At 56.5% G+C, this 27,870-nt stretch overlaps 1 protein-coding gene across 19 annotated transcripts; it reads left to right on the top strand.

The window, feature by feature from the left end:
• Window positions 1-412: 412 nt before the first annotated feature.
• Window positions 413-26,637, top strand: STRA6 (signaling receptor and transporter of retinol STRA6). Of its 19 annotated transcripts, none has more exons than XM_044932928.1 (19): window positions 413-558; window positions 3,738-3,870; window positions 8,915-8,981; window positions 9,285-9,370; window positions 10,570-10,709; window positions 11,304-11,327; window positions 11,511-11,677; window positions 13,031-13,153; window positions 15,482-15,549; window positions 15,728-15,804; window positions 15,914-15,986; window positions 16,076-16,137; window positions 17,056-17,218; window positions 20,983-21,058; window positions 22,269-22,402; window positions 23,632-23,749; window positions 23,838-23,939; window positions 24,575-24,759; window positions 25,796-25,934. In XM_044932928.1, exons 2-18 carry the CDS (start codon window positions 3,755-3,757, stop codon window positions 24,737-24,739), a joined length of 1,761 nt encoding a protein of 586 aa, XP_044788863.1. In that variant the 5' UTR covers window positions 413-558; window positions 3,738-3,754; the 3' UTR covers window positions 24,740-24,759; window positions 25,796-25,934. The 19 variants fall into 19 exon arrangements, with proteins under 19 accessions (XP_044788863.1, XP_044788857.1, XP_044788860.1 ...); XM_044932922.1 differs by lacking the exon at window positions 23,632-23,749 and adding an exon at window positions 24,982-25,131 and having other exon boundaries at window positions 414-558; window positions 25,796-26,637; XM_044932925.1 differs by lacking the exon at window positions 17,056-17,218 and adding an exon at window positions 24,982-25,131 and having other exon boundaries at window positions 415-558; window positions 25,796-26,637.
• Window positions 26,638-27,870: the final 1,233 nt, after the last annotated feature.

Genomic DNA, 27,870 nt, shown 5'->3' with positions numbered 1-27,870 from the left:
TTGGAGGAATTCAGGAGCATGTGATTACCATCTTTCTTTTCTCAAGACTTTTCCTCACCAGCTCCCAATCTGCCTGGGCCGCATCCTTCCTAACACCTCAGTGGTAACCTTCCATTTCAGAGATGTGAGCTCTCCTACCTTCAAGCTGGGGTGGTGCTTTGGGCTCAAGAAGTGGGGTCCCCTTCCTAGCCTGAGCTCTGCAACCACCCAGTAGCCATGGATCTTCAACCTGACCTGCTTCCCTGCCCCCACCAGAGTGGAGGCCACTCTACTAGGGGGCCAAGAGGGTGGGTGGGTGAAAGACAATGGGGGACCTGGGCAATCGCTGCTCTGTGGCTTTGACCTTCTTACTACAACCCGGTGTGCTGGCTCCACATTCCTGGGCCATGAAGTCATTGAGGGGAGGGAGTGCGGGCCTTGGAGAGAGGAGAGAGCCCACAGTCAAAGAATCTCCTGGCTGGATAACCTACCCATCCTGCAAGAGAGGCAGGGCTGAGACTCAGAGAAGCCAAGGGAATCACTCACGGTCACACAGCCTGTCCCCGGGCTCAAATCCAGGTAGGTTGCCTGCCCAACCAGGGCACTCCTCCCTGCCATATGGAAACCCAGCTCTTTTCTTCTGGACCTGCTTCCTACCACTTTCAGCCTGGCCCTGACTAGGGGAACTGCTGCCCTCTCTCCACTGTGCCTGGATGTGGGGAGAGAGGCGAAGCTCATCATTTCCTCACCTCTGCTTAGGGCCTTCCTGAAAGTGGTCTCTACATTCTCTGCATGGGCACCGGGCTAGTCCTGGGAGAAGGCACGGTCTCCACCTGAGGTCTCTTTGGAAGCAGAGCAGGCTTTGGGTCAGGAAAGGGTGCTATGGGGAAGGGGCTAAGCCTGGACCTTGTAGCTTGGGCCCCTCCCTGCTGGTCTGGCTGCAGCCCCTGAGGCTGATGGAGGCCCCTCCAGGCAGCGTGAATGCCTTTCCTCAGCGCCTATCTGAGTGCCCACCTTCATTCAGGTGTCTGCTCAAACATGACCTTCTCACCTCGCCTGTCCTCAGCATCCTGCCGAAAATAGCCTGCTTCTGTCTATCTGTCTCTCCTCCCTCCTCTCATTTTATTTTCCCTTTCAGCACATGTGACACATGTTCTTTCTCCCCGCCCCTACTACACATGAAGGTCCCTGGGGTGCAGAACTTTCTCTGTCTTGCTCACTGCTCTATCTCAGCGTGGAGAACCTTGCCTGGCACATAATCGGCCTGCAGTTAGAGCTATTGAATGAAGGAGGGGATGAACAAACCAGACTGGGAAGGCAGATTCAGGCTCCCTGCAGGGTAGGAAGCAGTTTCTGATGGGCATTTATCCAGCTCCGAACTTCTCTACCTGGTAGAGCAAGTGAGCTCCCCAGCACAGATTGGATTCCAGTTGTTGGAGGAATCAGGAGGGGGATTTAACATCAGAGAGTTAGCTGTTCCCTAAAAGATCCCCTGGAGGAGGGCATGGCAACCCAGTCCAGTATTCTTACCTGGAGAATCCCATAGACAGTGGGCTACAGTCCATAGGGTTGCAAAGAGTCGGACACTACTGAAGCAACCTAGCAAGCATGCATGCAAGCTACGGGTCTAAGACTCCTGAGCAGTGAAGGGAAGGTGGGCGCGGGTGCTGGAGCAGAGGGCTGTGGAAACCTGCCTGGAGAAACAGCAGCCTGCACGAGACAGGCCCATGGAGAAGTCATGGTCACCAGAGCAGGCAGCGAGCCAAACCCAGTTTAGATAGCCTGTGTGGCCCCAGTCTACTGTGCATCGGGGGAAGGAGGGCAGAGGAGCAGAGACCCAGCTCTGTCCTTAGGAGATTGTAGCGGGGCCTGGGAGGCAGGATTCACCCCCAAATGCCTGGAATCAGATGGGCAGTGTGGGCTCCTGTGTTGCATCAAAGTTCAGGTTCAGCTCTGAGTCAGCAAGATACTGACGTCTCTGTTGGGGAGGGGAGGGGTGGCCGGAGCCCTCTTCCTGGAAGAGGGGCCATTGGGAAGGAGAGGGAGGAGCCAAGGCCAAAAGAGCAAAATCATGTCCTAATTCTGGAAGGCTTGGTGGGCCTGGCTACAGAATTTGGAAGGACAGCTTTTAGGATCTCAAGCTCTGACCCTTCTGAGCATCACTCAGGCTGTTCCCTCTATCAGGAACATGCTTCCCTCCAGCCCATCCAACCCGTCCTTTCAGACCAAATTCAGTTTCTTGTGGTGTACATCAGGGCAATCTGTGTTCCCTTTGTAACCTTCAGATTCTAGCTTATTTACCGCCTGCTCCTAAACTGCTTCATCCTCCTAAACTGTAGACTCTCCTGTCACAGGGCCCCAAACAGTGCTGGCACTTAGTAGATGTTCAGTGAATTTGTGTTAAAACGATAAATAGATAAATGTCCTTTTCCGAAGCTTGTTGAATGAATGCCTTAGCTGGGTAAGGCAGTGGTTCAGGCACCTGTGGGGTATTGAAAGGACAGGGACCCTCAAAAGTTCAGCGAGGGGGTCTAACTCCCACCCAGGAGTAGGGTCCTGAGAACCGCTCTCTGCCTCTTCTGTATCTTGCTGTACTCCCACCCACAGTTGGGGACCAGGAAGGGGAGAGGAGCCCCCATTCCTGCCTTCCTCACCCACACCCCACAGTCTGGGAGGAACAGGAGGCAGGCAGGGCTCTTGCCTACCCACGGGTCTGGTTCGAGTTTAAAGGACTAATTTAAATGCCTTGTGGGGGTGAGTTATCTCCTTGTGAAATCAAGTTGGAGAAACAAAAAGGTTTCACCCGCGAGGGACACGTGTTCCTCCAGGAGAAGGAACGGACGGGCTCCCTCCCCTGCCTCCACCCCTGGCCCAGCCCCAGCAGTCTCCCTGGGTTGCCGGAATGCCTGACTTGTAAGTAGGGGCCCAGTAGATGTGCTGGGCAAAGGTGTGAGCGATTTGGGGCAGGCGCGGAAGGCAGGTATGTGGGTGCAGTCAGGTGCCGGCCCTCCAGGCCACGCTCTTCCGCGGCTCGGACCACCAGTGGAGCCGGGCCTCCACCTCTGGGAGGGGGGCTTGCGAGGACCCTGGGTATGTTCCCATCACTGGTGCCCACAGGGTCCAGCGAGGGGCAGGCTGAGGCTGGGGGATGGTCTCCAGGGAACCTGAACAAAGAGGAGGGGATTGGGCAGGACCCCTGAGAGCGGGAGGGGACAGGAGCCCAGCTGGGAGAGTCCAGCCGGGTGTGCTGAGCCCGCCCGCTGCCCGCCCACCCTTTCATCTCTGCAGCTTCTTCCTCCCTGGTCCTTCCTTGAGTGTGTGTCTGTGGGTCCATCTGGGTGGGTGGGAGGAGGGGAAGGAAGGGGGGAGGTCTCTCTGGGCAGCTTGGATTGGATAAAACTTCCTTGAAAATGGTGCTTTGAGGCAAAGCCTACCCGTGGCCAGTCACAAAGAGACAGACAGGTGCTCTAGCAAGAGCCCAGGGACCCCCAGGGGGCACCGACCCCGCGGGATAATAGTCTCTTGCAGGACCACATGAGACTGGGCGGGAAGGGACAGGAGGGGACAGGAGAAGCCCTTCCCTCCTCTTGCAGCCCTCACTCCCAAACGGGCTTTTCCCAGAGAGCTAAAAGCAAGAAAGTAACCTTTAGGATTAAAGAGAAACGTTTCTTTGTTTGGGTTTTTCTTTCTTCTTTTTTTTCCCCCTCTAAGCCTCTTTTCACATCTGTAGTGGCTTTTTCCCTCTTGTTTGGGGTCAGAGGAGAAGGGCTTGAGGATGTCCACCCAGGCGGCAGGGAACCAGACCTCCTCCGGGGCCACTGACAACGAGGATTCCTATGACAGCTGGTACATCGACGAGCCCCAGGGTGGCCAGGAGCTCCAGCCCGAGGGGTGAGTTGGACTCTCTCTGGCTCTTCTTGGCCAGCATGTGGGGTGTGGCAGAGGTTACTGATATTGGGGGGCGGGTGGGGAGACCCTGAGCAAGGGTTGCTAAGAGGGACTCTGTTGCTCATTCGCTGTGTGGACCCTTGGCAAGTCACAGCCTCTCTGGGTTTCAGCTCCTCCCCTGTTCTGCGAGAACAGCCCTCGCGCTGGTGTTAAGATACTTGAGGTGGGGGACCTTGGTCAGGCTAGGCGCCTAACTATCACCTGTGTGGTGTGTTTATTTTTTGACTGTTATTTGGGAGGGGATGGTGGTGCCATGCTACATGGCTGGTGGGATATTAGTTCCCTGGCTAGGGACTGAATCCGGGCTCTGGCAATGAAAGTGCTGAGTCCTAACCACTGGACCACCAGGGAACTCCCTGTGGTGTGTTTCAAAAACAGACTCCTGGGGCCCCTCTTGCAAACTCAGATCCAACCGGGCTGGGTGACTCTGGCTTATAGCCAAGACGGAGAGTTCTGGGTGAGTGGCTGGGGGAAGTCGGGCCTGCCTTCAAGGGGTTACTGGTCTCTGAGGTGACCATCCTGGGTGCACTGTTAATGAGCATCAGTTTCTCCGAGCAGCCCCGGGTCAGGGGGAGGCCTGGGGACAGGCTGCCCTGTTGGAGCAGGCTGGTCTGAGGCTCTGTGAAGATAGGAGATCCAGTTCTCTTCAGCAGGAGTGCTCGGGCCAGGTCAGGGGAGGGAGGCGGCCTCTGCCCAGATCCCTCTATCTTTGTTTAGTCTGGGCACTCTGGCAGAGGAGCTGGGCCTCCCTGTGCCCCCATGCTGCCAAGGACGTCCGGCCTGCGTGGGCCCCGGAGCCCAGTTCTCCCATTGTTGTTCCTGGCCTCGGCCCCATCCCCCACCTCCCTGCTCTGTCTGAGGGTTTCGGGAACTGAAAAGGTGAGGTAGGCCGGGGGTGGGGGGTGGGTGGTGTCAGCCAGATGTGTGCACATCTGTTCTCCATCAGCAACCAAAACTGGAGAAGGGAAAATGCTCTGGTGCCTTCCCAGGGGCCGGGCTGCGGCCTGGCCAGGCCTGGGTCACCCGGCAGGGAGGGAGGCTCCACCCCAGCCTGGGGGAAGGAGTATTGTTTGGAGGACTTGGGGTTCTGACCACCTGGGAAGCAGTCCTGCGGTCAGCACAATGTACCTGCCTCCCTTGCCTGAAAGCCTAGGGCTCTCCAGGTTCCTGCTGTGTGTGTGTGTGTGTGTGTGTGTGAGAGCTGAGAGAAGCAGAAGAATGGAGAGAGGCCCAGGAGCCCCAGGAGGACACAGACTTCCACCCGTTAAGGCCTTAGTTGGAAGCTGTGTCCTTAGCCACCTCAGGGCCCAGGCATTGGCTGGGGCCAGGTGCCTGCAGCCAGCTCCATGGCTCCGGTATTTAGACGTGGCCTTAGAATAAAATTGGAAGCGTGGCAGGGACTGGGTGACGAGCAGCACTACCTCTGAGGTAGGTGACATCTCATATTTGTAGCTCCCTTCTCCCACTGCAGGTGAGAATGAAGAACTTTGTTTGACTCTATGTACTTGGCCCAACCAAATCGAGCTTATTGCTGGAGGTGGGGAGTAGGAAGCTGGGAGCCCAGGGGAATCCCAAGGAGGCGAATTTGGACTCACTTCTTCCCGTGTGAGTCAGACACCCTGGTGAGGTGGTGCCCCAAAACTTGGAGGCGCTCTGGACAGGGTTTCCCCTTGTGCCCTGGACAGGGTTTCCCCCTGTGCCTCACTGGGCTGGAGTAGGGGCCGTGAGCGCTGGTGACAGTGTTCGGGACGGACTCAACCTCCTGGTCACACTGACCCACGTGCCCCCTTGGCACCAGGGCCTGGCTGGAGAGGTTAGGGGGTGCGGGTGCGTCTGATGGGGATCGGATGCACTGGCTGGGTTCTTCTCTGGACATAGGATTGATCTATAGAAGCCAGGCTGGCTCCTTCCTCCCCCCAAAGGCTCCTCCGGCCAGGTTATGGGCGCTACTTGCCATGTGCTCATGTGTCATCCACCCATCATCAATATTGAGCTCCCCAGCCAGAGCCTGGGGACACAAATACATCTGTGGCAGCTGTCCAGGATGTCAGTCACCTCCCCACCACTTCAAAGGGCTGCCTGGAAGGCGGAACTGGGAGGCTTCCTCCATGGCCTGCCCTCCTACCAAGCGAGGCCAACGCCAGGGTGATGTGCAGGTCACTCTGCTGTGGGAGGGGGACAGGGTCAGGGAGCAGGGCTCCACCTGGACCCCAGGCCTGCAGACCCCTGCCCCAGACAGTCAGCCTCTCTCACCCCCAGAGCTGTGCTCTACCCTCTGCTCTGGGTGGGGCCCTCTGCAGCTTCTCACTCAGACCCAAACTCTAGAAACAGTTTTCTGGCTTCTCCTTTGTCCCACTGTCCTCGCCACATGGCAGCCTGGCCTCTGTCCCCAAGTGCCTATCACCACCTCTGAATTGCCCAGTACCAGGCCTCTGCTTCCTTGGACTCCATTTGACTCTGGTCCTCACTCTTTATCTTGGAATAAGGCCCAGGACCCTTCAGCCATCCCAGAAATGCCCCTTCCCTCTGCTCCTCCACATTAAGTCATGCCAATTCTTCCTCCTAAATACCTCTGAGACCGTTTACGTTGAGCCATTTGAAAATGCTGATACTCAGCTGTCTTTGATGTAAAGAAATGGCAGTTTCATATGGTTCAACTTAATAGTTTCCACATACTCCTTATCTTTCACATCCTGTTCACTTGCAGCTACTGGAGTCAGACTACCTCAGCTTGAAATCTGGCTCTGGTGCTTTACTAGCTGTGTGATTTGGACAAGACCCCTAGCCTCTCTGAGCCTTGTTTTCCTCGTTTACATGAGGAGGATCCTAATAGCATCCACCTCCTAGGTAATAACTGAGTTAGCACGTGGAACAAGCAGTACTCAATGCTTAGTAAGTACTAGGCTGATATTTTGTTTTTAATGTTTATTTATTTGGCTGCATTGGGTCTTAGCTGCTGCACACAGGCCCCAGAGCACTCGGGCTCAGCTGTTGCAGTGTGTGGGCTTGGTTGCCCCACAGCATGTGGAATCTTAGTTCTCTGACCAGGGGTTGAACCCATGTCCCCTACGTTGGGAGGTGGATTCCTAACCACTGAACCACCGGGAAAGTCCTTCAAATCTAGCCACAGAAATCTCCTAGAATCTGGAACACTGTCCTGCTTAAACACTCTCAGTGCCTCCCAGGCCTGCTGTAACCAGCCCTCAGCCTGCCCTCTGGGCTCCAATCAAGCTGAAAGCCTTGTGCGGCCCCAGCTCCACTCGCTGCTGCCCGCCACTGCACTTTCTCCCGTTCTGTCCTCCACATGGAGCTCCCTTGGCCCTGGTTTGCCTGAAGAGATGCTAACCATCTCCCAAACTCAAATACCACCCGCCCCGAGCCTTGCCCCAAATGTCTCCCCCTCTTCATCCTCATCTGCTTGTGCTCCCTCAAGGACCAGGCTCCCACCCCCACCCCCTGTGGTGTTCTTTGTGCCTGTGCCATCTTGTCTGCCCCGCAGCATGAAACATGGGTCCACGAGCCATCAGCCAAATGCTTGCTCAACCAAATTTCTGTTGCCCAGACCTCAAACATTTGAGGGTCCATGAGTCTCAGCCAAATGGAGCTAAATAAAGGGTAGATGGAGGCAGGTGCCAGGTGGTACAGAAAGGCCGGTGATTCCCCCAGACAGGGCCCTGGAGGGGGTCCCGGGTGCCTCCTGGTCTAGGATGAATGGGAAAGGATCAGGCTGCCCAGGGGCAGTTTGCTGAGCCCCTGCTCTGGCTGGGCCGGGGGGTGGGGGCATGATTGAGTCACTTTGTCAAGTGATGAGATGCCAGCAGAGATGGCCAGGAGTGGTAGCTCTGGACTCTTGGGGCTGGTCAGGGGGCCTGCCTCACCCAAACCCCACCCCACATACTCCAGTAAGGTGCCTCAGAGTTGTAAGTGGGGTGTGCGAGGCCTGAGCGCAGACAGAAGGAACCTGATCCCCTGTGGCACCTACTCTACCACGAGCTCTATTCTGCTTTGGAAAGAGGCTGGAGCTGCCGGGGCCAAGAAGTTGCTCAGAAAAGACTTGTTCTGTATCCTGCCACCCGAAGGACAAGCCCACGCAACTGGGTTCTTTCCTGCTGCTCACTCTCCGGGATTTCCAAGCTCAGAAAGCCTGGGTCAGGAAGCAGAGTCCTCAGGTTCACCCCTGAGATTCGTCTTGTCCACACAGGGAAAGAAGCCGAGCAGGGTGGGTGAGCCCTCTACCCCTACCCCTGGGCAGGCCCAGCTGCAGCAGGGGCTTCCTCTGATGCCTCGTCCGCCAGAACTTGGTGGCCCCGTCCACACTGGTGACCTCCTACTGGTGCCCCCAGGCTCTGGCTGGGCAAACCCAGAGGTCTAGCCCTCCCCCAGGAACCCAATCCTATCTGCTCTTCTAGGTTCAGGTCCAATCCTGAGCTCAGGGCTTCCACCTGATCCCTTTCTCTGACACATGACTCAGCCCTTAGCAAAAGTAAAACAAGTAGAGACAAATCCTGGAAGACCAAGGCCGATCATTCCAGTCACAGTCAGACCAAACTCAGATACCAGTGAGTGAAAGGCAGATCACAGAACCAAGTGCTTGATTGCTGGATCCAGGTGGTATGCTCAGCCGCAGTTTGGAGAAGAGGCCTTTGACACCTGGAGCAGTCCAGGGGGCTTCCTGGAGGAGGGAGGAATGAAGTGAGCCTGGATGGAGAGAAAGGCTGAGTCGACCCATTCTGTTTCTCCCATGTCTTCCCCCGGGAGCCCTCTGTCTCCTTCAGCCCTGTAACCTGAAGCCTTGGTATGGGACCCGCATCCCGTAGGGTGATGGGGCCCAGAACAGCTCTGAGAAGATGAAACTGTGTTTGCGTGATCAGAGGGGTCAAGGGAGGTGATGAGTAGAGCCCCAGCATAGGGAGCCTGGAACCCCAGACCTGACCGCACACCTGGGATTTCCCTACCTCGGCCTGACCAGCCTTCACTTGCTCTGCAGGCTGGTCCCCTCCTGCCAGCCCAACGTGCCACCCAGCCTCTACCACACCTGCCTGGCCGTGCTGTCGGTGAGTCCAAACTGACCTTCTGCCAGCCTGAACAGAAGGATGTAGGCTGGGGTGGTGAAGAGAGAAGTTGGAGCCTCAACGTGGGTGGGGGGCGGGGTGGTACTGGGAGTTCTCCCAGGGTAGGGACCCAAACCAGGACGCAGATGGAGTCTAACCTCTCAAACTTCTGTCACCTAAGTGCCAGTCCCCAGCATGCCTCCCGAGTGTGCATGGGGTTTAGGGGGCTCCCAGGGCCAAGGGCTCTGACTCAGCCCCTGGGGAAGGCCTGGGCACCCTAGCCCCACCTCTGTGCTCTTCTTTCAGATCCTCGTGTTGTTTCTGCTGGCCATGCTGGTGAGGCGCCGCCAGCTCTGGCCCCGCTGCGGGCATGGCAGGCCCGGGCTGCCCAGGTTGGTGCCTTGGCCCAGGCTCCCCTCTCTGGGGGGCCCAGCTGACAGGGCCACTCTGAAAGGGTGGTGAGTTGTTAGGTAGCTGGGCCTCAGTGACACCCAGAACCCTCTCAGTCTGGAGGCTCTCCCATCTGCCTCCCCACCAAGATCTCCAGGTTTGCTTGGGACCCCCAGAGAGAAGGGGAGGGACCTGCTCAGGGGCACCTACTCCTGTTCCAGACCCCAGGGAGACCGAGCCCAAGAGGGCCCAGCCCCAGGACACACCCCCTCAGGCAACCCATGGTCTGGACAGGCCATGATCACTCCACGCCATCTTCACCCTCTTCCCTGAGGGTGTTTCCTACTGACACAGGTTTATGATGGACTGACCTCCAGCCCCTCTGGCTGAAATTTCTCCCCCTACCTCCTTCAGCCTTGCAACCCCAGAGCCTGGGGTGGGGATGACCCTGAGGAGTTGGGACTGGGCAGGCATGTGTGGGAGAGACTGAAGAATCGGGGGAGGTGGTAGGTGGAGCCCCAGTGTAGACAGCCTTGCACTCAGAACTGCACACCGAGGTGGGGCCTGCCATGCTGGTTTTGATGAGAATGAGCCAGGGGTTTCTGCTGTACTGGCTGGCCAGGAAAAAGAGCTTGCCCTGCCTAGGGGAGGGCCCGGGGGAGAATGAAGCAGGATAGAGCCCTCTGAGCATGGAGGCAAGCTGGAGCACCAAAGCAGAGGGTCTCAGAGGCTTGCTCTGAGCTCAGAGGGGCAATGCCTGGGATAACTGTGCCCGCTGTCTGCCCTCTGCCCTGGGGCCACTCCCAGGCCAGGGCGGCGGCCGTTGCATAAGGATGTTGTGACTCTCCAGCTCTCTGAAGGTCTGCCAGCCCAGACAGACCGATTAGTGTGGAGGCGGCCGTTTCCTGAAGCTTCCAGAGTGGGCGGGGCGGGGGATGGGGAGCAGCGCTTAGACTTGTTCCTTCTGCGTCTGTGTGTAGGGGGGAGGGGGGCGTTTTCCTGAGTCACTTGCCATAGGGCCCGGGTCTGGATCCGTAGGAGGCACTCCACAGATATTTGTGGAATGAATACATGAAGGGGCCTCAGTTTCCCCATCTGGAAAGGGGAAGGATTCCACCTCCCCCGTGTTTGGAACACAGGGTGGTAATGGACGTACAGGGCCTGAGTGACTCCCTCTTGTCCTGCCCCTGCTCTATACCAGCCCTGTGGATTTCTTGACTGCGGACAGGCCCCGGACCGTGCCTGCCGCCGTCTTCATGGTCATCTTCAGCTCCCTGTGCCTGCTGCTCCCCACTGAGGACCCGCTGCCTTTCCTGAGCCTCGCCTCACCACCCGGCCGAGGTACCCAGACGGCTTACGCCCCGGGCTGGATGGACGGCAGGGGGCGGGTAGGAATCCAGAGCACTGGGGCTCCTGATCCCGGTCATGAGCCATTGGCCAGAAGACACTGTCCCATCACCCTCGCCAACTGTCCCACCACAGTGCCTGGAATCTTGTCGCTCCGCCCTTGGGTCAATGCTGCCCTCTCAGCTCCTGTACAAACTCTGCTCCCCTGGGTGAAGGGGCAAAGGCTGAGTCCCCCAGACCGCAGACAGCCTAGCCCTGCGTGAACATGAAGGAGCATCGGGAGGGGACCAGGGAGGGCTCCTGGAGCGTTGATCTGGGCTTAAGGAGGTGGTGGTAGAAAGCACAGCCACCATCCGGAGGAGCCACCGCTGCCCAGCGTGGCCTCTTTAGGTCATCTGGTCCTCGCAACGACTCCCCAAAGTGCAGATATTAGCCCCATTCTACAGTGGTGGCCAAGGGTCAGGATGGGAACACTAATGAAATAGTAGCTGAATTTATTTAGTACTAGCTCAGGTGTGGTGCTATGCACCCTACATATACCTTCTTCTTTGATCTTTGCTAATATGCTCTCTTATTTCCATTTTACAGATGGGGAAGCTGAGACTTCAAGAGGTAACTTGCCCAAGATCATGGAGGTGATACTGGTCAAGAGCCTGGCTTGAATGCAGGGCTCTTGCCTGTTGAATCAGCCGAGGGGCTGGGAAGATAGAGACAGGAGAGAAGTGGGGATGGGCAGGACCCAGGCCCCACCTCCGCTCCTCCATCATGTATCTCTCTGCCTGTCTTGCCTTCCAGGGCCTTGGAAGATACTGGCTCTGCTCTATTACCCTGCCCTCTACTATCCGCTGGCTGCCTGTGCCACCGTCAGGCATGGAGCCGCCCACCTGCTCGGCAGCCTGCTGTCCTGGGCTCATCTGGGGGTCCAGGTCTGGCAAAGGGCAGAGTGTCCCGAGTCATCCAAGGTAACCACGGACTCGGGACAGCCCGGGACAGTGAGGCATGGGGGAGCCGCGTCAGCCGGAAAGGCTCCTTTCGTCTCTGTCTACATGCTTCCCTGCTGCCTTCTACTGAGCACGGGATTCATGCCTTTAGCCACGTGCTCATTCCAAGCTCGGCCCTTCTGTGGGAGAGACAGCCGGGCCTGCCCTCAGGAGCTTCCTGTCCGGGAGGGGGAAGGGAGGGAAGGGACAGAGAAGGAGGAAGAGGAACCCTGAAATCTCCCCATTATTAATTGCCAAGACTTCCCTTGGCCAGGCTGGAGAGGGAGTGAAGAGAGCTGCAGAATGCAAGCACTGAGTTGGGGGATGGTCTCAGAGGGCTGAAAAGAGAATTCCAGAACCTCAGACCCTGGTTCACTGGGCTTGGTTAGGGTGTGAAGCTGCCTGGTCCAGAGCCCAAAGGGTCCGGGTGTAGCCTGCACAGTCAGACAACCCGGGTTTGAATCCAGCTTTATCCCTTCCTTCCTTAGTTCATTCTGCAAACACATTTGAGTATATTCTCTGTCCCAGGGGCATTTCTAGGCCCTGAGTAGAGCTGTGAATGAGACCGATGAAGTCCCTAGCATCCCAAGAGCTGCCTTTTCAGGAAGGGGACCCACAGTCAGACAAGCAAATATATGCGATGACGCCAAGTGGTGCCAGGTTCTTTGAGAACACCTTATCCCCTTTCTGAGGTTCAGGTTCCCCCACCCACCCCACCCCGCTCCCACAATGGAGCTAATAACACGAATCCCTCAGGGTAGAGTTGAAGCTTAGGTGGTTCCCGTGAGAGTAAGGACTTGGTTGGTCTTTTTTCACCAGCCAGGACCTGGCACATACTAAGCTCTCAGTAAAAACATATGGCATTAACAAATAAATGAATCCATGTTCAACCCCAGGAGGGCCTCAGCCCCGGGAGGCAGGGTATGTTCTTCGCAGTCGCTCAGGTTGCAAACTGTAATAGAAAAAAACAAAAACAGGCCAGTGTCAAAGCCCCAGGAACATAGGGACGTAGAAGGTGGCTGTCTCCTGTTTCAGGTCCCATGGCAGTCCCCTGGGATGGGTAGGAGGGGCTCACAAAACGTCCTCCCTTTGGCTCCTGAAAGGGCCCAGGGTGTCTAGGGGCCTGGGGAGGGGCAAGCACCTCTGTGGGGCCAGAGAAGGAGAAGTAGCAGTCGGTGCCAAGTGGCCTAGGTTGTAGGACAGGGGTAGAACCAGAAGCCTTCCCACGCACCCTTGATCACCTTCAGGGGCCCCTGTGAGCTGGGAAGGGAAACGATTTGATTGGGGAAATGAAGCAGAAGGTAGATGTGTCTTGGTGTTTGTCCATCCCTCCAGATCTACAAGTACTACTCCCTGTTGGCCTCGCTGCCTCTCCTTCTGGGCCTCGGATTCCTGAGCCTTTGGTACCCAGTGCAGCTGGTGAGAAGCTTCAGTCATGGGGCAGCCACGGGTTCCAAGGTAAAGGCGCAGGGCTGGGGTGGGCTTGTACGCGGCACTCAAGACACCCTGGACTCACCCAGGTCTTTTGGTCTCCTCCATGTGGTCATGCTTGGTGTAGGGCCTAGAACATAACAGGTGCTCAGAAAACATTTGCTGAGTCGCTGAGGAACTTGTGAGTCCTCCTTCCCCAAGCAAAGGCCAAGCCAGGCCCTCGGCTGGCACCCAGGATGCCTGGGACACCGAGCTGTTTGCAGAGTGGGGACTCAACAAAGGAGAAGTGGGCTGGAAGACAGGGAACTTGTAGCTCTATTTCTGGAACATGGAGGATCCAGCTGGAGAAATGAGACAGGCCAGGGCCTTGGGCCTAATAGAAGTTCTGCAGATGCTGACATGATTCAGGGAGCACCCAGGGCAGAATTGCATTATGAATCAACCCTAGGTTGGATAACTTTGGATAAAGGGGAGGGCTGGAAGAACTAAGTCACGCTTGGAGGGCTTCCTGGAGGAAGTAGACATTGCAGGGGCTGAAGGACAGGGAAGATCTGGAGTAGGGAGAGAAAAAGAAAGGCATTGCAGGCATAGCAAAGAGTGTGAGTTGCAGAGATGGGGTGCATCTGTTTCATTCTTGCATGATTTGCAGCATCGGGCAGGTCTTAGCACAGGAGTTACTGTTCAGTCGTTCAGTCATGTCTGACTCTTTGTGACCCCATGGGCTGCAGCTCGCCAGGCTTCCCTGTCCTTCACCATTTCCCAGAGTTTGCTCAGACTCGTGTCCATTGACATCCAACTGTCCCATCCTCTGTCACCTCCTTCTCCTCCTGCCTTTAAACTTTCCCAGCATTATGGTAGAGATGGTAGACACTCAGCAAATATTTCTGAAGTTTTGGGTAGGTGGGTGTGTGGAGAATTCTTACAAGATGCGGCAATCATATTCATTCTCCAAGCACCTATACTATGCCAGGCCCTGGGCTGGGACTATAGACTCAGCCGGGTGACCTGTGTTGGACTTCCAAGGCTCCCAGCGTGCTGGGGCAATGGATATAGAGATATACTTACAGTGCGGTGTGAGAATTGCAATCCCAGAGCATGGGTGGAGGAAGGGTCAAGTTTTTTCCTGGTGAGAGAAGGGGAGGAGGGAAAGTACCCCACAGAGATGCAAAAGGCTGGTTGCTCTGCAGATGGGGAGGTTGAAGGAAAGGCTTGAAGGGTGGCATCCAGGACAGACAGCGGGTGGGTGGTGGTGCCAGTTCCTGGCGACATACAGAGCCCTAGATGAGAGCAGGTGTGCGGGGGACAATGTACAGCTGTGCGTGTGTGGTGCCGAGGGGTCTGGCGGGCAGCTGGACCCTGGGCCTGGAGCTCAAAAGGGGCTGGGACTGAAACCAGAGAAGAAGTGAGGTCCCCACAGAGGCGAGAAGAGGCAGGTGGGCTCAGCATCTCCAGGGTGGCCCCAGATCCCCCACTGGCCCACTTGACTGCAGGTTTCATGCTCACAGGGTAGCAGTAGGGTCCTCAGTACTTGTCACTACTGCCCTCCAGACGCTCAGAGGAGGGGAGCGGCTCCCCAGGATATGCCAGGCACGTCTCTGCCTTGCTCAGGCCCTTCCCTCCTCTCCTGGGGATCTTCTCAGCCTCTCCTTCCATTGCAAGCCTTTCCTCTTGGGAAGTCTTAGGAGAAATAAAATCCTCTTTGGCCCTTGGTCAAAGAGTTTTAATCCTCAAAGGACACAGTCATTCTTTGAGCTGATCCACACCTGCCCTGGATCCCAGGGTTCCCATGGCAATGGGTGACTTGGCCTATATTTTCCAAATGATCAGGGGCCAGGGGCTCACCACATCTTACTGTGGGCCTCTGCCACTTGGCAGGCAGCTTAAGGCCTGGAATGTGGCTTAGACAAATCAGGTCACCCTTGTGATCTCCCTGGAGTAGGAGAGGCCTGGGGCATCTGACCCAAAACGGCCCAGCCTGTCTCCTGGTCAGGGATAAACTCGTGGGACATAGTCTCCCTTTAGCCCCGATCTCAGCTAGCAAAGGCCAGAGAGCCAGGAGGAAAGCAGTGATGTGAAGAGACTGAGTAAAGCCGGGGAGGGTTGGAAATAGCCCTTAGGAAAAACTTGTCAGCATTGAGAGTTCTTAGCTAGGAGACGGATTAGTCTTTTATTTAAGGAGGAGGGGAGGGCAGCTTTGGGGGGCCCTTATCCCCACAAGGTGCCCTTTCTCTGTACTCTACCACAGCCAAGAGGTTTGTATGGAGCACCTACTGGGTGCCCACCATGGTACCCTGAGCGAGGGCCCCAGGGATGGCTCAAGACAGGTCCTATCTTCTTGTCCTTCTGTCCCCACAGGGGCTGCAGAGCAGCTACTCTGAAGAATATCTGAGGACCCTCCTTTGCCAGAAGAAGCTGAAAAGCAGGTGAGGTTCCAGGCACATCCTTTGAGCTGGGGGACAGGCCTGGGCAGGCAGGTTTGTTTGGGAGGTTGGCACTGGGCCCCATGGTGGGGCAGAGTTGAAGAATCAACCGGACCCTGGGGCCCAAGCTCGGGGCAGGAGCTTCTCCTGAGAGCTGCCCCCCGCCTGGGTCTTTCCTCAGCTCGCACACCTGCAAGCGTGGCTTCGCGTCCCGCGCCTGGATCTACTTCAGACACTCCGTCTACATTCCACAACGAGGTATGGGGTGGGGAGCTGAGGTCAGGAGTGACAGGTGACCTCACCCTTCCTTTGCACAGAGCAGCTGCTGTAGAAAGCCAGCTCCTACCTTTAGATTCATTGTCATCAGGAGCAACAACCCCAGCTTGGGACAAGGGGAAGCCCCTGACTGGCCTTGGTGGTCCAGGATCCTGTGAGCCCTGGTCCTATTCCTGGGTCCTTTGGGTGGGAGGGGGCTCCGGGGCTTGGGTGGTGCTGGGGTTCACCATGCCCATCCTTTTGGGGACTGCAGGATTCCGACTCCCCCTGAAGCTGGTGCTCTCAGTCACCCTGACAGGGACGGCCATCTACCAGGTATGTCCTGCCTCTGTTGTGCCATTTGCCTCTGGACCCCTGCTCCCAACCCCCAGCCCTGAGATGACTTAGACTCCCCCACTCAAGTCTCCAAGAGCCCCATCCACAATCCTATCCTCTTGCTTCTGGCCATCTTGGGAATGCTGGCCTACCCAGAAGGGAGGGGATGCTAACCCTTGTTGGGCTCACACAGGGTCAGAGCATGAGTTTTGGAGTCATGTAAACCAAGGTTTAAATCCTCGCTCCTTTATTTACCTCAAGTGATGTTGGACAAATTACTCAACATCCCTGAACCCACTAGTTCGGCTGTGAAATGGAAGAAATAGAAATACTTCCTTTCAGTCGGGAAGATTTAGTGAAATAATGTATGTTTGATAAATCCCCCCCCCCCCACCACCGCCCCTCCCCCTAAAAGAGACAAAAAAATGGAAAATCCTGGGAGGTAGGTATGAGTCTTCTCCCCTTCACAGATGGAGGAAATTGGGGCTGAGAGATGAATTTGACTTGGCCGTGTTCCTACAGCCAATATCTCAGGGTAGCCAAATCGAATCCAGGTCTGGCTAGCTTCAATGCCTGTGCTCATTTATGGGACACTTTGCTTTCTCCAACGTGGAAAAATTGGAAATTCCATACTAAATTTAGATAGATGATTCAGAGATGCACACATGCGCTTGTGTTGCTTGAAAGCATGTCTGGGTCGATGAGGCTAAAGTCGTATCTGTAACATGCTGATTAGAGGCTCGAGGATGCTGCTCTAAGAGACAGATAAGAACACTGTGATGAGTGATGGGCACTGGCTGCAGCCCATGGGCTCCTGGAGTTTATCTCCTGAAGTCTCAGAAAACACTTCTCCTGGGATGGGAGTGCCTGGTGTGAGCACAGCCAGGCCCTGCTGCCCTGATTTCGGGGTTCTTCCAGGTGGCCCTGCTGCTGCTAGTGGGCGTGGTACCCACCATCCAGAAGGTGAGGGCAGGGATCACCACGGACGTCTCCTACCTGCTGGCCGGCTTTGGGATCGTGCTCTCAGAGGACAGGCAGGAGGTGGTGGAGCTGGTGAAGCACCACCTGTGGGCTCTAGAAGGTGAGGCCTCCCAGGAGCCCCCGAGGCACCGCAGTGGGGACCCAAGCTAGGATGCTTGAGCTCTGTCCCAGGAGCCACGGACACGTGGGGTGCCTTGGGCGTCCCCTCTCTGAGTTTCGGCTGCCTCATCCACAAATTGGGAGGCTGGAGCTTCCAGTTCCGAGTCTCTGAGACCTGAAGGGGTCATCTCACTGGCCCCCTGTCAGCTTGTGTGGGATCTCTCACCCCCACCAGCACCCCTACCCCCAGCAACTTTGCCCTGCTCCGCAGGGGTGGAGGTGGAGGAGGGCATGGTGTGTGTGAGCTGAGGGGACAGCCGTGGGCTCTGAGGGAAGCAGAAAAGGGGGCAGTGTGGTGGGATGGCGGGCCAGGATTCTGAGCTAATCCTATGGCAGGTGGGTGGGGTCAGGAAGGGCGAATGCTCTCTCTTCCCAATCCCTGTCCTCAAGGCACCTCCTTTCTCCTTCCTTCCCTTGACAATGAGCTCCTAGGCTCCGAAACTATACCAGCTGCCCCCCACCCAATTCTGTGGTCTGATGCCTCCTCTAGCCCTTAGCCCTGTTACCCACCTGCCTCATCTCCACAGCCCTATGCTGGAGACGGAGACACATCCTCACTTGGGGATGAACTGGTCTGAGGTTGTACAGCCAGGCAGAAATAGAGCCAAGAGAAGAACAAAGTCTCCTAACACCCAGGCTGGGACTACCCACCACCTTAAGACAGGACCTGGTGGTCAGATGTCATGCGGCCCCCACTCTCTTCTGGCTAGGGAGTCCCTGGCTGGCACAGGCACCCTGGCTCTTGAGGAGTAACATGTGATGGTTGGAGCTTAGGCTGCCATTATTGCAGGTGGAGGTATGACTGCTGGGCCGCTCTTCCTTACCAAGACCATCAGGGAGGGAATAGGGGTGGGCAGAGGTGTGTGCAGTGACTGCTTCCTTCCCTGACCACCACTTTCCTGAGTGAATCTGCTCCCCTACCAGAATCTGTCCTGGAACTGTGGCTGAAGCCCACAGGTGACAAGCTCTGGAGGGGCTGAAAATGACATCTCCAAGATTTTCCAAGTTGGTTGCAATCTGAGCCACAGGCAGGAGCAGACATGACCCTTATCAGTCCATATCCAAGCTCAGACCTTGCTCACAGCAGCCCTGTTGGGTCAGCACTATTGATCTCCTCTCACAGAGCAGGAAATCAAGAGGCAGACATGCCTAGGACAGGGGATTTGGTTTCCACTCAACACACTTGACACTTATAATCATGTGCTGCAGTTTCCAAGCCCAAATGCTCCCACTCTGAATCTCCCTGGAAGTGGGGGTTAAGTAGATCAGTGTTTACCTTTCTAGCTCACAGACAAGGCAAACTGAGGCCCAAGAGGTTTAGGGATATGCCCTAAGCACAAGGCAAGCCAGGGGTGGAACTGAGATGAGATCTGAGGCCCTTTGGTCTGTTCTCTGCCTAAGAAGCTAATGTCTTCTGAGCTTTGAGAGCCTGTTTTAGGGCTACCCACCCAACACCTGGACCATAAGCCCAGCATCTTTCACAGAAAGCTCGCACTCTTGAGTCAGGTCAGCTAGATTAGAATTTGTGCTCCATCACTTACCAGCTGTGTGCCCTGGGCAAGCCGTTTATGCCTTTGGATCTCAATCTCCCTACCTGTAAGATGGGTGTTGAAGCTCTAAAGGCATCTTTGTCCTCAAGACTCCTGATCGGGTGTGTGAGACAGACTGATCCACAAAACCCGGGCCTGGAAGGGGGAAGGTGCAGAGTTCCAGAGGAAGCGAAGAGCAGGAAGATTTTATGAGTACCAGGATTAGGAGGGAACCAAGTGAGGGAGAGAGGAGCAAGAGGTAGACACCTGGAGACCAAAGGCCAGGCTGGGGGTCAGGGTCAGATAACTTTTCCCCTTAGTTAACCTATTCACTCATCTTGGCAGGCTCCGCAGGCAAACTCCTTGCCTCCTGGCAGAGACAGTCCATCTTTGCTGGCACCGTGTTGGCTCTAGGAGGGCAGGGCTCTAGACGGAGCGGAGCAGAGCTGTGCATGCCCAGGGCTTTCTTCTAGCCTTATGTTCCGTAAAGGGCCCCCCTCTGCCTCCTTGCACGACTGAACCAGGGCAGGCACAGTGGCCCCAGGTTTCTGTAGCGGCCCTCCTCTCTCCTGTCTGTGCCTGAGAATCACCTGGTAACTTTTAAGAAATCCTGAGGCTCTAGTCAGACTTCAGAAACCTGGAGGGTGGGGCCCAGCCTCTGTGATTGGACAAGCCTTCTCCATGATTCAAATACAAGACTGAGTTTGAGAACCACTTGTAGCAGGCGCTCTACACATGCTTGTTGGCCTGATGGATTTCAATCAACTGTTGATTCAAAGAAATCATTAAGGCTCTGACTTTGGAAAAAAAAACAAAACCCAGTTCAGTGGTTCTCAACCCTGAGTACACGTTGGAATTACTGGGGTTGCTTTCCCAAAGGCTAAGGTCTGGGTCCTATGCCCAGAAATTCTGACTTAATTGCTCTGGGGCGCAGCTTGGGCTATGGGAATTTAAAAATTTTTTTATTTTTTTAGCCGCATGGGGTCTTAGTTGCAGTATTCAGGATCTTTCCTTGTGGCACATGGGCTTAGTTGCCCTGCAGCATGTGGGATCCTAGTTCCCCGACCAGGAATCAAACCCGAGTCTCCTGCATTGCAAGGCAGATTCTCAACCACTGCACCACTGGAAGTCCCTGGGCCATGGGAACTGAAAAGCTCCAGGTGATCCTAATATGCTGTCAGTGATAAGACCCACAGTGCCTGTGGCTACAAGGACCCAGTGCTTGCCTCTCCCGCGTGTGTTTACTCCCCTCCTGAGTCTCCGATGGGAACCAGGAACACTTCCCTCAGATGACTAATGAGATCAGGGTGCAGACCTCCCAGGCTTATCCTAGATCAAAAGATTGCACAACCTGCTCCATAACTTCCAAGCGGTGTGGCTGGTGGGTCAAGCCCACCAGCTCTGAGTCTCAGCTTCTTTGTGGGTCCCACGTCTCCCTGGGCCTCTCCCGTGGGGTGGTTCTGAGGGTACTGAGTGAGACTGGCTATGGATATAGGGTGGAAAGGTTGCGGCCCTGCTGTGCTTAAAGACCAGGCTTGTTCACAACACACCATGCAATTTCTCCCAGTTGCTGCTGATACAAGGAACTCCTGGCCAGGGTGGATGGGGAGTTGAGGAGATGGGTAGCAGTGGTTATGTCCCTCATTCTGATGGACTCAGGTCACACTGATGGGTGCTCGTATCTTCTGTGCTCTGAACCAAGGCCACCGAGGCAGGCCTTGATGGGATTTTAGGGTTCACAATATGCTGGGAGATGGGCAGCCCAGCGATGTGCCTGGTATGGACAAGCTGAGGCTGGGCGATGGAATGGTCTCCTGACGCCTCACAGCCAGGAGGTCATGGAGCTGGAGGCAGACACCAGGCAGAGCCCCGTGGAGTCCCTCACTGGGGACCATGCAGCAGTGGAAGCAGCAAGACCAGGGTGAGGGCCAGGTCTGCAACCTCAGAGCTGGCCTCTCCCATCCTGGCCATCAGATGTCACCTGCCAGTATGGGCCAACCGAAGTTGTCGACTTACACTGGATCTGAGAACAGGGAAAGAGACGAGAGGCCTCTGCTCAGTGTGGCTGTGGGGTGGGGGTGACTCCCACCCAGCCGTCCCTCGACAGCAGTTCGGAGATTCCCAGGAGACCCGGCCCAGGCCCTGACCTCCCACTTTGCTCTTTCCGGCCTTCCAGTTTGCTACATCTCGGCCTTGGTGCTGTCTTGCTTGCTGACCTTCCTCATGCTGGTCCACTCGCTGGTAACACACAGGTCAGTGGCAGGCTCTGACACCCCCTCATACAGATGTGGGGGCGAGGTCGGGCCTGCAGGACCCCTGACCCAGGAGGGGAAAATCTTGGGACTAGAAGGAGGAGAATGCCTGCAGGACCGAGCTGTCCCTGAGGCCAGCTGCCCTTCGGAGGGCGGAGAAGGTGGGGTGTCCCTGTCTGGGTGGAGAAACGTCCCTGAGTAACGCAGGGCACGGCTGATGAAGGGCTGAAGTGTGGAGTTTGTCCTCTGAGGAGGGGTTACCTGGGAGAGCTGGCATCCTATGGGGAGACGAGGGAGGCAGGGTGCCATGGGCGGGAGGAGCTGCGTGAGCAAGAGCAAGTGTGAGTGTGGGTGAGGGGGTGGGCCGGCTGGCGCCTGGGGCACCGGAGAGATTCTTGTGGATATTGAATGCCAAGCCGCCTACCTCGCCCTTTCATGGTGAATGGTAAGGAGCACTGAAGAAGTGTGAGCAGAGAAGGAGAGAAGGTTCTGGTTGGGAGTAGGGTGGGTGGGAAGGGGAGGGCCAGGGACTTAGCAGGGAGCTGGTCCCCGTGCTTTGCATTGATCAGGCCTCAGAGTTCCTGCTGCAGGATCTTTTCTTACTGGGTTGGCGCTACTTGTTGTCATTTTTCAGCTGCTAAGTCGTGTTTAACTCTTTGCAACCCCGGGGACTGCAGCACGCAAGGCTTTCCTGTCCTTCATCAACTCCCAGAGTTTCCTCAAACTCATACCCATTGAGTCAATGATGCCTTCCAACCATCTCATCCTCTGTCACCTCCTTCTCCTCCTGCCTTCAATCTTTCCCAGCATCAGAGTCTTTTCCAATGAGTTGGCTCTTCCTGTCAGGTGGCTAAGGCTGTCAAGCCTCTGCCTACCTGGAACCTGGCCTCCTGCCCTGGTGGCTGAGCTGCAAGTCATTTTCCATCCCTACTGTTGTGTCTCATTTTCCTGACTTGGCTCAGGTTGAGTCTTCTCTTTTAATTTGTCTCCCTTGATCCCTGCCCCACCCCCTACCAGCTTACTCTTATTCATCCTTTAAGACGCAACTCAGGCATCACCTCCTCTGGGAAGCCCTCCCTGACCTCCCAGTATAGATTAGTAGGCTCCACTGGGCTCCCACAGCCCTGGGCTTCCAGAGGCCAGCCCAGAGCTGGGAATAAGGAAGCATGCGTGCTCCCTGAGGTCCCTGCCTTCCTCACTCCCATCCTAGGACCAACCTGCGAGCTCTGCACCGAGGGGGCGCCCTGGACATAGGCCCCCTGACCCAGAGCCCCCGCCCCTCCCGCCAGGCCATATTCTGCTGGATGAGCTTCACCGCCTACCAGACTGCTTTTACCTGCCTTGGTGAGCCCCCCTCGCCTGCTCCACCTGACCTCAGTACTGACCTCCATCCAACCCCAGACGCTGGCCCGAGTAGGGGAGGGAATGCACTGCAAGTCTTGGCTGCCCCTGCGGGTCTGCCTGTGCTGGAGCTGGCTCTGGGGTAAAAGCAAAAGGAAGGAGCCACCTTGCCTCCCCTGCCCTCAGGGAGTCCGCACAGGTGGGATAAGAGGGAGGGGATAGGTGCAGGAGCCCTTGGTAAAAGAACATCCATCACTAGGTTGGCTCCTGGGTGCTACCAGGTGTTAGGATAGAGGGTGACCCAGGGCTGGAAAATTGAAGGAGGCACATTCCTGCTCTTGTAAGGGAGGGCTATATCATGATGGGCTCTCAGTAGGTAATGAGATCCCTGTCACTGGGAGTATTCAAGCAAGACTGATATTGTCCAGTCACTAAGTCACATTCGACTCTCTGCAACCCCGTGGACTGTATCACGCCAGGCTTCCCCATCCTCCACTAGCATGGTTATGTGGCCATTATTGGGGGCTGCAAAGGGGGTCCTACTCTGAGAGAACTGGACTAGATGGACTTCAAGGACCCTTCCGTGCTCCAAGTTTCTGATTCTTCCCTTGGGCACTGCAGTGAGTAAAGTCCTCTCAAATGTGAGTGGGCTGAAGCCAGCAAGGACCTGATTTCCCTTCCTGCTGCTTCTTTCAGTCCTCACCTCTCTGGGTAAGGTGGGAAAAGATGATAAAGGGGTAGAGGGACTATTAACACTGAAAGTCATGAGTCCTTGAATTGGTAAACTTTAAGCCTCTGAAGCCCTTTTGTACACATCCTAGGTCAACAATTAGCCCATCATTTCAATAGACAGCTTTCAGGTGCCTACCATGGGCCAGGCTCTGGCCAGTAGGAATGTAAACATTAATTTCAAATACTGTCTTGTCCTCAAGGATGCAGGAGCAATTGGGGGAAAAATAACACTTGCAAAGCACTTTGTGGTTTTCCAAGAGTGGCCACAGATTTTGTCTCACTGCCTCCTCAGCACGGCCCTCCTGGGTAGGGGCCGCTCTCTCCTTTTTACAGAGGAAGAAACCAAGGCTCAGAGAGGTTAAGTAACTTGCTCAAGGAGGCACAGCTAAACAGCAGCAGAGCAGGGATCTGAAACCAGGTCTACCCGATGCCAAAGCTTTGAGTGTCTGGGAATGGAGGAGGTGGGCTGATGCCTGTGCCCCTCCTCCCGCTGCTGGCAGGACTCCTGGTACAGCAGATCCTCTTCTTCCTGGGGACCTTGACCCTGGCCTTCCTGGTATTCATGCCCATGCTTCACGGCAGGAACCTCCTGCTCCTCCATTACCTGAAGTCCTCGTGGTGAGTGAGGAAGGGGCTGAGGGTTCTGAGACCCCTTCCCCAAGGGCCACTAACAGTGACACCCTCCCCATCCCCTCACCTCCCACAGGCCCTTCTGGCTGACCTTGGTCCTGGCTGTGACCCTGCAGAACGCGGCGGCCCACTGGGCCTTCCTGGACACTCACCATGGACGCCCGGGGCTGACCAACCGGTGAGCTGGCTCCAGGGCTCGTGGCTCCCTCAGGCCCTCAGCCACCTCTTCCCTGTCTTCCTTTCTGTCCCCTTCTCCCTCCACTGCCGTCTTCCCCCTTTCTCTAACAGGGAACCCCAGTGGGTGGTAGAAAGAGCTCGCCTTATCCACAGAGAGAGGCGGCGGTGGCCCAGCTTAGTTCAAAATGCCTCTGTTTACCTGTCACAGGGCCAGAAATACCCCCTTGAGTTTCCCTGTCTTGGGGATCAGCCCTGCTCTCCCCTTTGCAGGAAGGAGGTTAATAGCCATGTCATTTTTTCTGCTAGGCTGTGGGAGAACCTGGCCCCAGGAGAGGCTTAGAGTTGTGGACAAGGGACCCAGAGGAGGGAGGTGGGAGACACCAGGATCATAGAAAGATCCATGCGGACCTGGAGTGAAGCCCCAAATCTTCCACTGACCAGCTAGACAGTCTTAGCTAAGTCACCCCATCTGTCTGGGCCTCCCAGATTGGGGGAATGGATGAGCTGGGTTAAGAGAGCAGACATAAGGCACAGGGCGGGTGCACAGAGGTGTACTCAGTAAATACACAGCAGCTGTGGTCATCTCAGTCTGACACTGACCCTGAGGAAGGGCCTCTGTGTGGGGACCTGCCTCAGCCCTCCTCTCCCGGCCCGCAGAAGAGCACTCTATGCAGCCACCTTCCTTCTCTTCCCCGTCAACATGCTGGTGGGCGTCATGGTGGCCGCCTGGCGAGTGCTCCTCTCTGCCCTCTACAACGCCGTCCACCTTGGCCGGATGGACCTCAGCCTGCTGCCGCTTAGAGCTGCCACTCTTGACCCCGGTAAGGTCACTGGGCAGGAGCTGAAGGTGGGGGATGCTCAGGCTGGCCAAGCAGGGAGGGGGGCTCTGCCCTGACCTAGTCTCCTTGGAGGATGTCCGTAACCCTGAGCCGTGGGTATGTGCAGAGGGCCACGCGCTCGCATGCAGGGTGTGCAGGACACTCCCCGGGTCTGTATTATGGGCTGTCTGGGCCCTCCCCGACTAGCGCTGCACCCCCACCCAGGCTATCACACATACTGCAACTTCTTGAGGATGGAGGCCAGCCAGTCACACCCAGCTGCGACGGCCTTCTGTGCCCTGCTCCTGCGGACTCAGAGGCCCCTGCCCCGCGCAACCCCCCAGGATGGCCTCAGATTGGGGGAGGAAGAGGAAGGTGCGCCCTTCCACTGGGGATGGGGGGAAGTGGAACCCACCTGGCTTCTCCCAGGAGAAAGGCACGCCCCCCTCTCCAACACAGGCAAGGGAGAGAGGGCCAGGAAAATGCTTACTTCCTCTCTGGGCTGCCTGTGGGAGAGAAGAAGTGAGAATTTTCCTGGTCCATCTCAGGGTAACTTTTTCCTTGATACTAACATATACACACCGTCTGTCACATGTGTGTGCACACACTTAGTTCTCACTTGGGGAATGAGACCGCTGTCTTGCCAAGGGGCTCTGTCACCCCCACCACCCAGGCCACCCCTACTCTCCTAAGCAGTCTGTCTCCCCCTGCCCTGCAGCCTAGGTGTAGTAGGGAGGGGGACACTGAGCTGGTTCCAGTCCCTTGTCCCAGCCCTGCCTCCACAGAGCTCCTCCTCTCCCTCTCCTACCGGCCATCCAGAGGATGACCACCTGAGCTTGAACAAACCCCTTCTGCAGCCCCACACTTCTCCTAGCTTCCCACCCTGTGAAATAGCATCCGGAGCCCCTGTCTCGTTAGCCTCCCCCACTCTACATTTGCGATTTTCAGATTCTGCCCCCATCTTGGTGCTGGGGTGGCAGAGGGAGGGCGGGGTTTGGCTGGGTGTTTGTTGAGTGACTCACAGAAGGCCTCTTCTCAGGGATTCAGCTGCTACAGACCAAGGACCTGGTGGGCAAGGGAGCAGGGCCCAGGGCCCGCCAAGGCAGGGCTCGCTGGGGTCTGGCGTACACGCTGCTGCACAACCCAGCTCTGCAGGCCTTCCGGAAGACAGCCCTGCCAGGTGCCCGGCCCAACGGTGCCCAGCCCTGAGGCTGGGGGAAGGCCACACTGCCGTGTCCTTGCCTCCCAGCCCATCCCTCCCTGGCTCTCCCAGCATCATCACCATGGCCATGGCAGCCCTCTGCTTGGCCCCAGCTCTGCCTGCAGGTCCCGGGGATTTAGCGGGACCAGCCGGGGGTTGCTCTGGTTGGATGGAAGTCTGTCAGCACTATGAGCCTCGAGCCTCGGGAAGGCTCTGGCCTGCCCCTCTTGACCTTGGGAAGCCAGTGAGGGCTCTGGAGAAGGCGAGTGGTGGTTTTGCCTCTTGGCCCAGGAAGCAGGTCCAGGTCCCTCCTGATGCCCAGCCCTGCCACCAGCCTCCAGGCTTCCTTGAAGCCTTCTCCTGATGGGTTGGCGATTCAGGCCAGGACAGCCTAGCTTTCCAGCTTGGCCCCCTCAGCTTCAGATGGACCTCACCACCGTGATGAGATGCAGTGCCTCCTGTCTCTTGCAGCTTTGCCCCTCTCCGTCTGGGGGCCCTCATGGCTTGCAAGGCAGCCCAGGAGGAAGCCATGGGCTCCTACCCCACAACAAAGTCATGGCTCAACCAGACCCCACACCGAGCTGGCCACACTTGAGAACCTGATATTTTTGTAGTTGGTATGCCCTTAGAGGTTATGAAAGAGGTTAGTGTGCTCTCTGTAATAAACTTGTGCTTGAGAAGCAGTCCTCCTGAGGTGGGGGGTGGGGGCGGCGGATATGTGGGGAAAACCACCCGGACTCTCAGTGAATCAACTGTGTTTGTGGGGCTTGGGTGGGGTTGGGGTATTCTGGTCACATGCTGGGCTGGGTGGAGAGGGCAGAGGGGAACCCATGGCCACATCCCTTTGGGTGGAGGAGACACTGGGGACCCAGGGTGCCACCCCTGAGCTGTGCGAGTGTGGGCTTTGGAAGTAGGACTGATTCTTGGTCTTCAAGAATGGGCAGGATTTGGGGAGGAGGAGAGATTTTGGGAGGAAGTAATGTGAATAAGAGTATGGAGGTTGGGGTGGGGGGCTTCCCTAGTGGCTCAGAGGGTAAAGAATCTGCCTACAATGCAGAAGACCGGGGTGCAACCCCTGGGTCGGGAAGATCCCCTGGAGAAGAAAATGGCAACCCACTCTAATTCCATGGACAGAGGAGGCTGGTGGGCTACAGTCCATGGGGTGGTGAAGAGTTGGACAAGAATGAGTGACTCACACATATACACACACACACACAGACACACACGGAGGTGGGAGGAGACTGGCCTGGAAAGGGAAGGGCCACTGAGGGGGTCCCCCTCTGCTGAGAGGTCCCCCTCTCTTGCTGGGGGTTGGCTGAGGTGGGGACTACTGTGGGGCTGGGGCTACCAAGAGTGGGACAAATGTGGCCACCCCACACACCCAGATCAGTGGGGCCTCAAGAGATGTCTGTACAGCTAGTGAAGACCACCCCCCACCACATTCCCAAACCCAAACTACAGCCTCAAACTGGCAGGAAGCCAGGCGGGGCCAGGGAGCTCCAACCCACATTCAAGGGTGCCCAGGAAGAGGGCAAGGGAGGCAGAGATGGTCCCACTGAAGCCCACTGAAAAATGTATTCCTAGCCCTGTGTCTGTGGTTGACAGGGTCTGTCCTTAATATGGAAACAGAGTCATGAGAGTGTGATCAGGCTGGGACACTGGACACTCAGGGCTGTGTAAGCCAGAGGAGGGGGCCTAGTCCAGTTTGGGGGGTGAGGGAAAAGCATCCAGGTAAGATTTCTGGAGGAGGTGGTACCTAAGCCGAGTCTCAAAAGCTGACTTAGTCAAGTGAAAAGCAGGAGGATGTCCAGAGAGATGGAGCAGCGTAAGTAAATATACAGAGGATTACACATCTCAGGGCGTTCAAGGAACAATTAGCTGTTCCCCTAGGGGTGGGGATGGGTGACTTCAGA

This window comes from Bubalus bubalis, chromosome 20 (genome assembly GCF_019923935.1).
Source record: "Bubalus bubalis isolate 160015118507 breed Murrah chromosome 20, NDDB_SH_1, whole genome shotgun sequence".
NCBI lineage: Eukaryota > Metazoa > Chordata > Mammalia > Artiodactyla > Bovidae > Bubalus > Bubalus bubalis.
This window is presented reverse-complemented; position numbering and strand designations above follow the sequence as displayed.

What these genes read in the sequence shown, in the direction of transcription:
- STRA6 (XM_006047354.3), top strand. Translation starts at nt 3,755, where the DNA reads ATGTCCACCCAGGCGGCAGGGAACCAGACCTCCTCCGGGGCCACTGAC. An exon ending in AGTGTCCCGAGTCATCCAAG is followed by an intron (nt 11,678 to 13,030) that starts GTAACCACGGAC and finishes CCATCCCTCCAG; the next exon opens with ATCTACAAGTACTACTCCCT. An exon ending in GGGCAGCCACGGGTTCCAAG is followed by an intron (nt 13,154 to 15,481) that starts GTAAAGGCGCAG and finishes CTGTCCCCACAG; the next exon opens with GGGCTGCAGAGCAGCTACTC.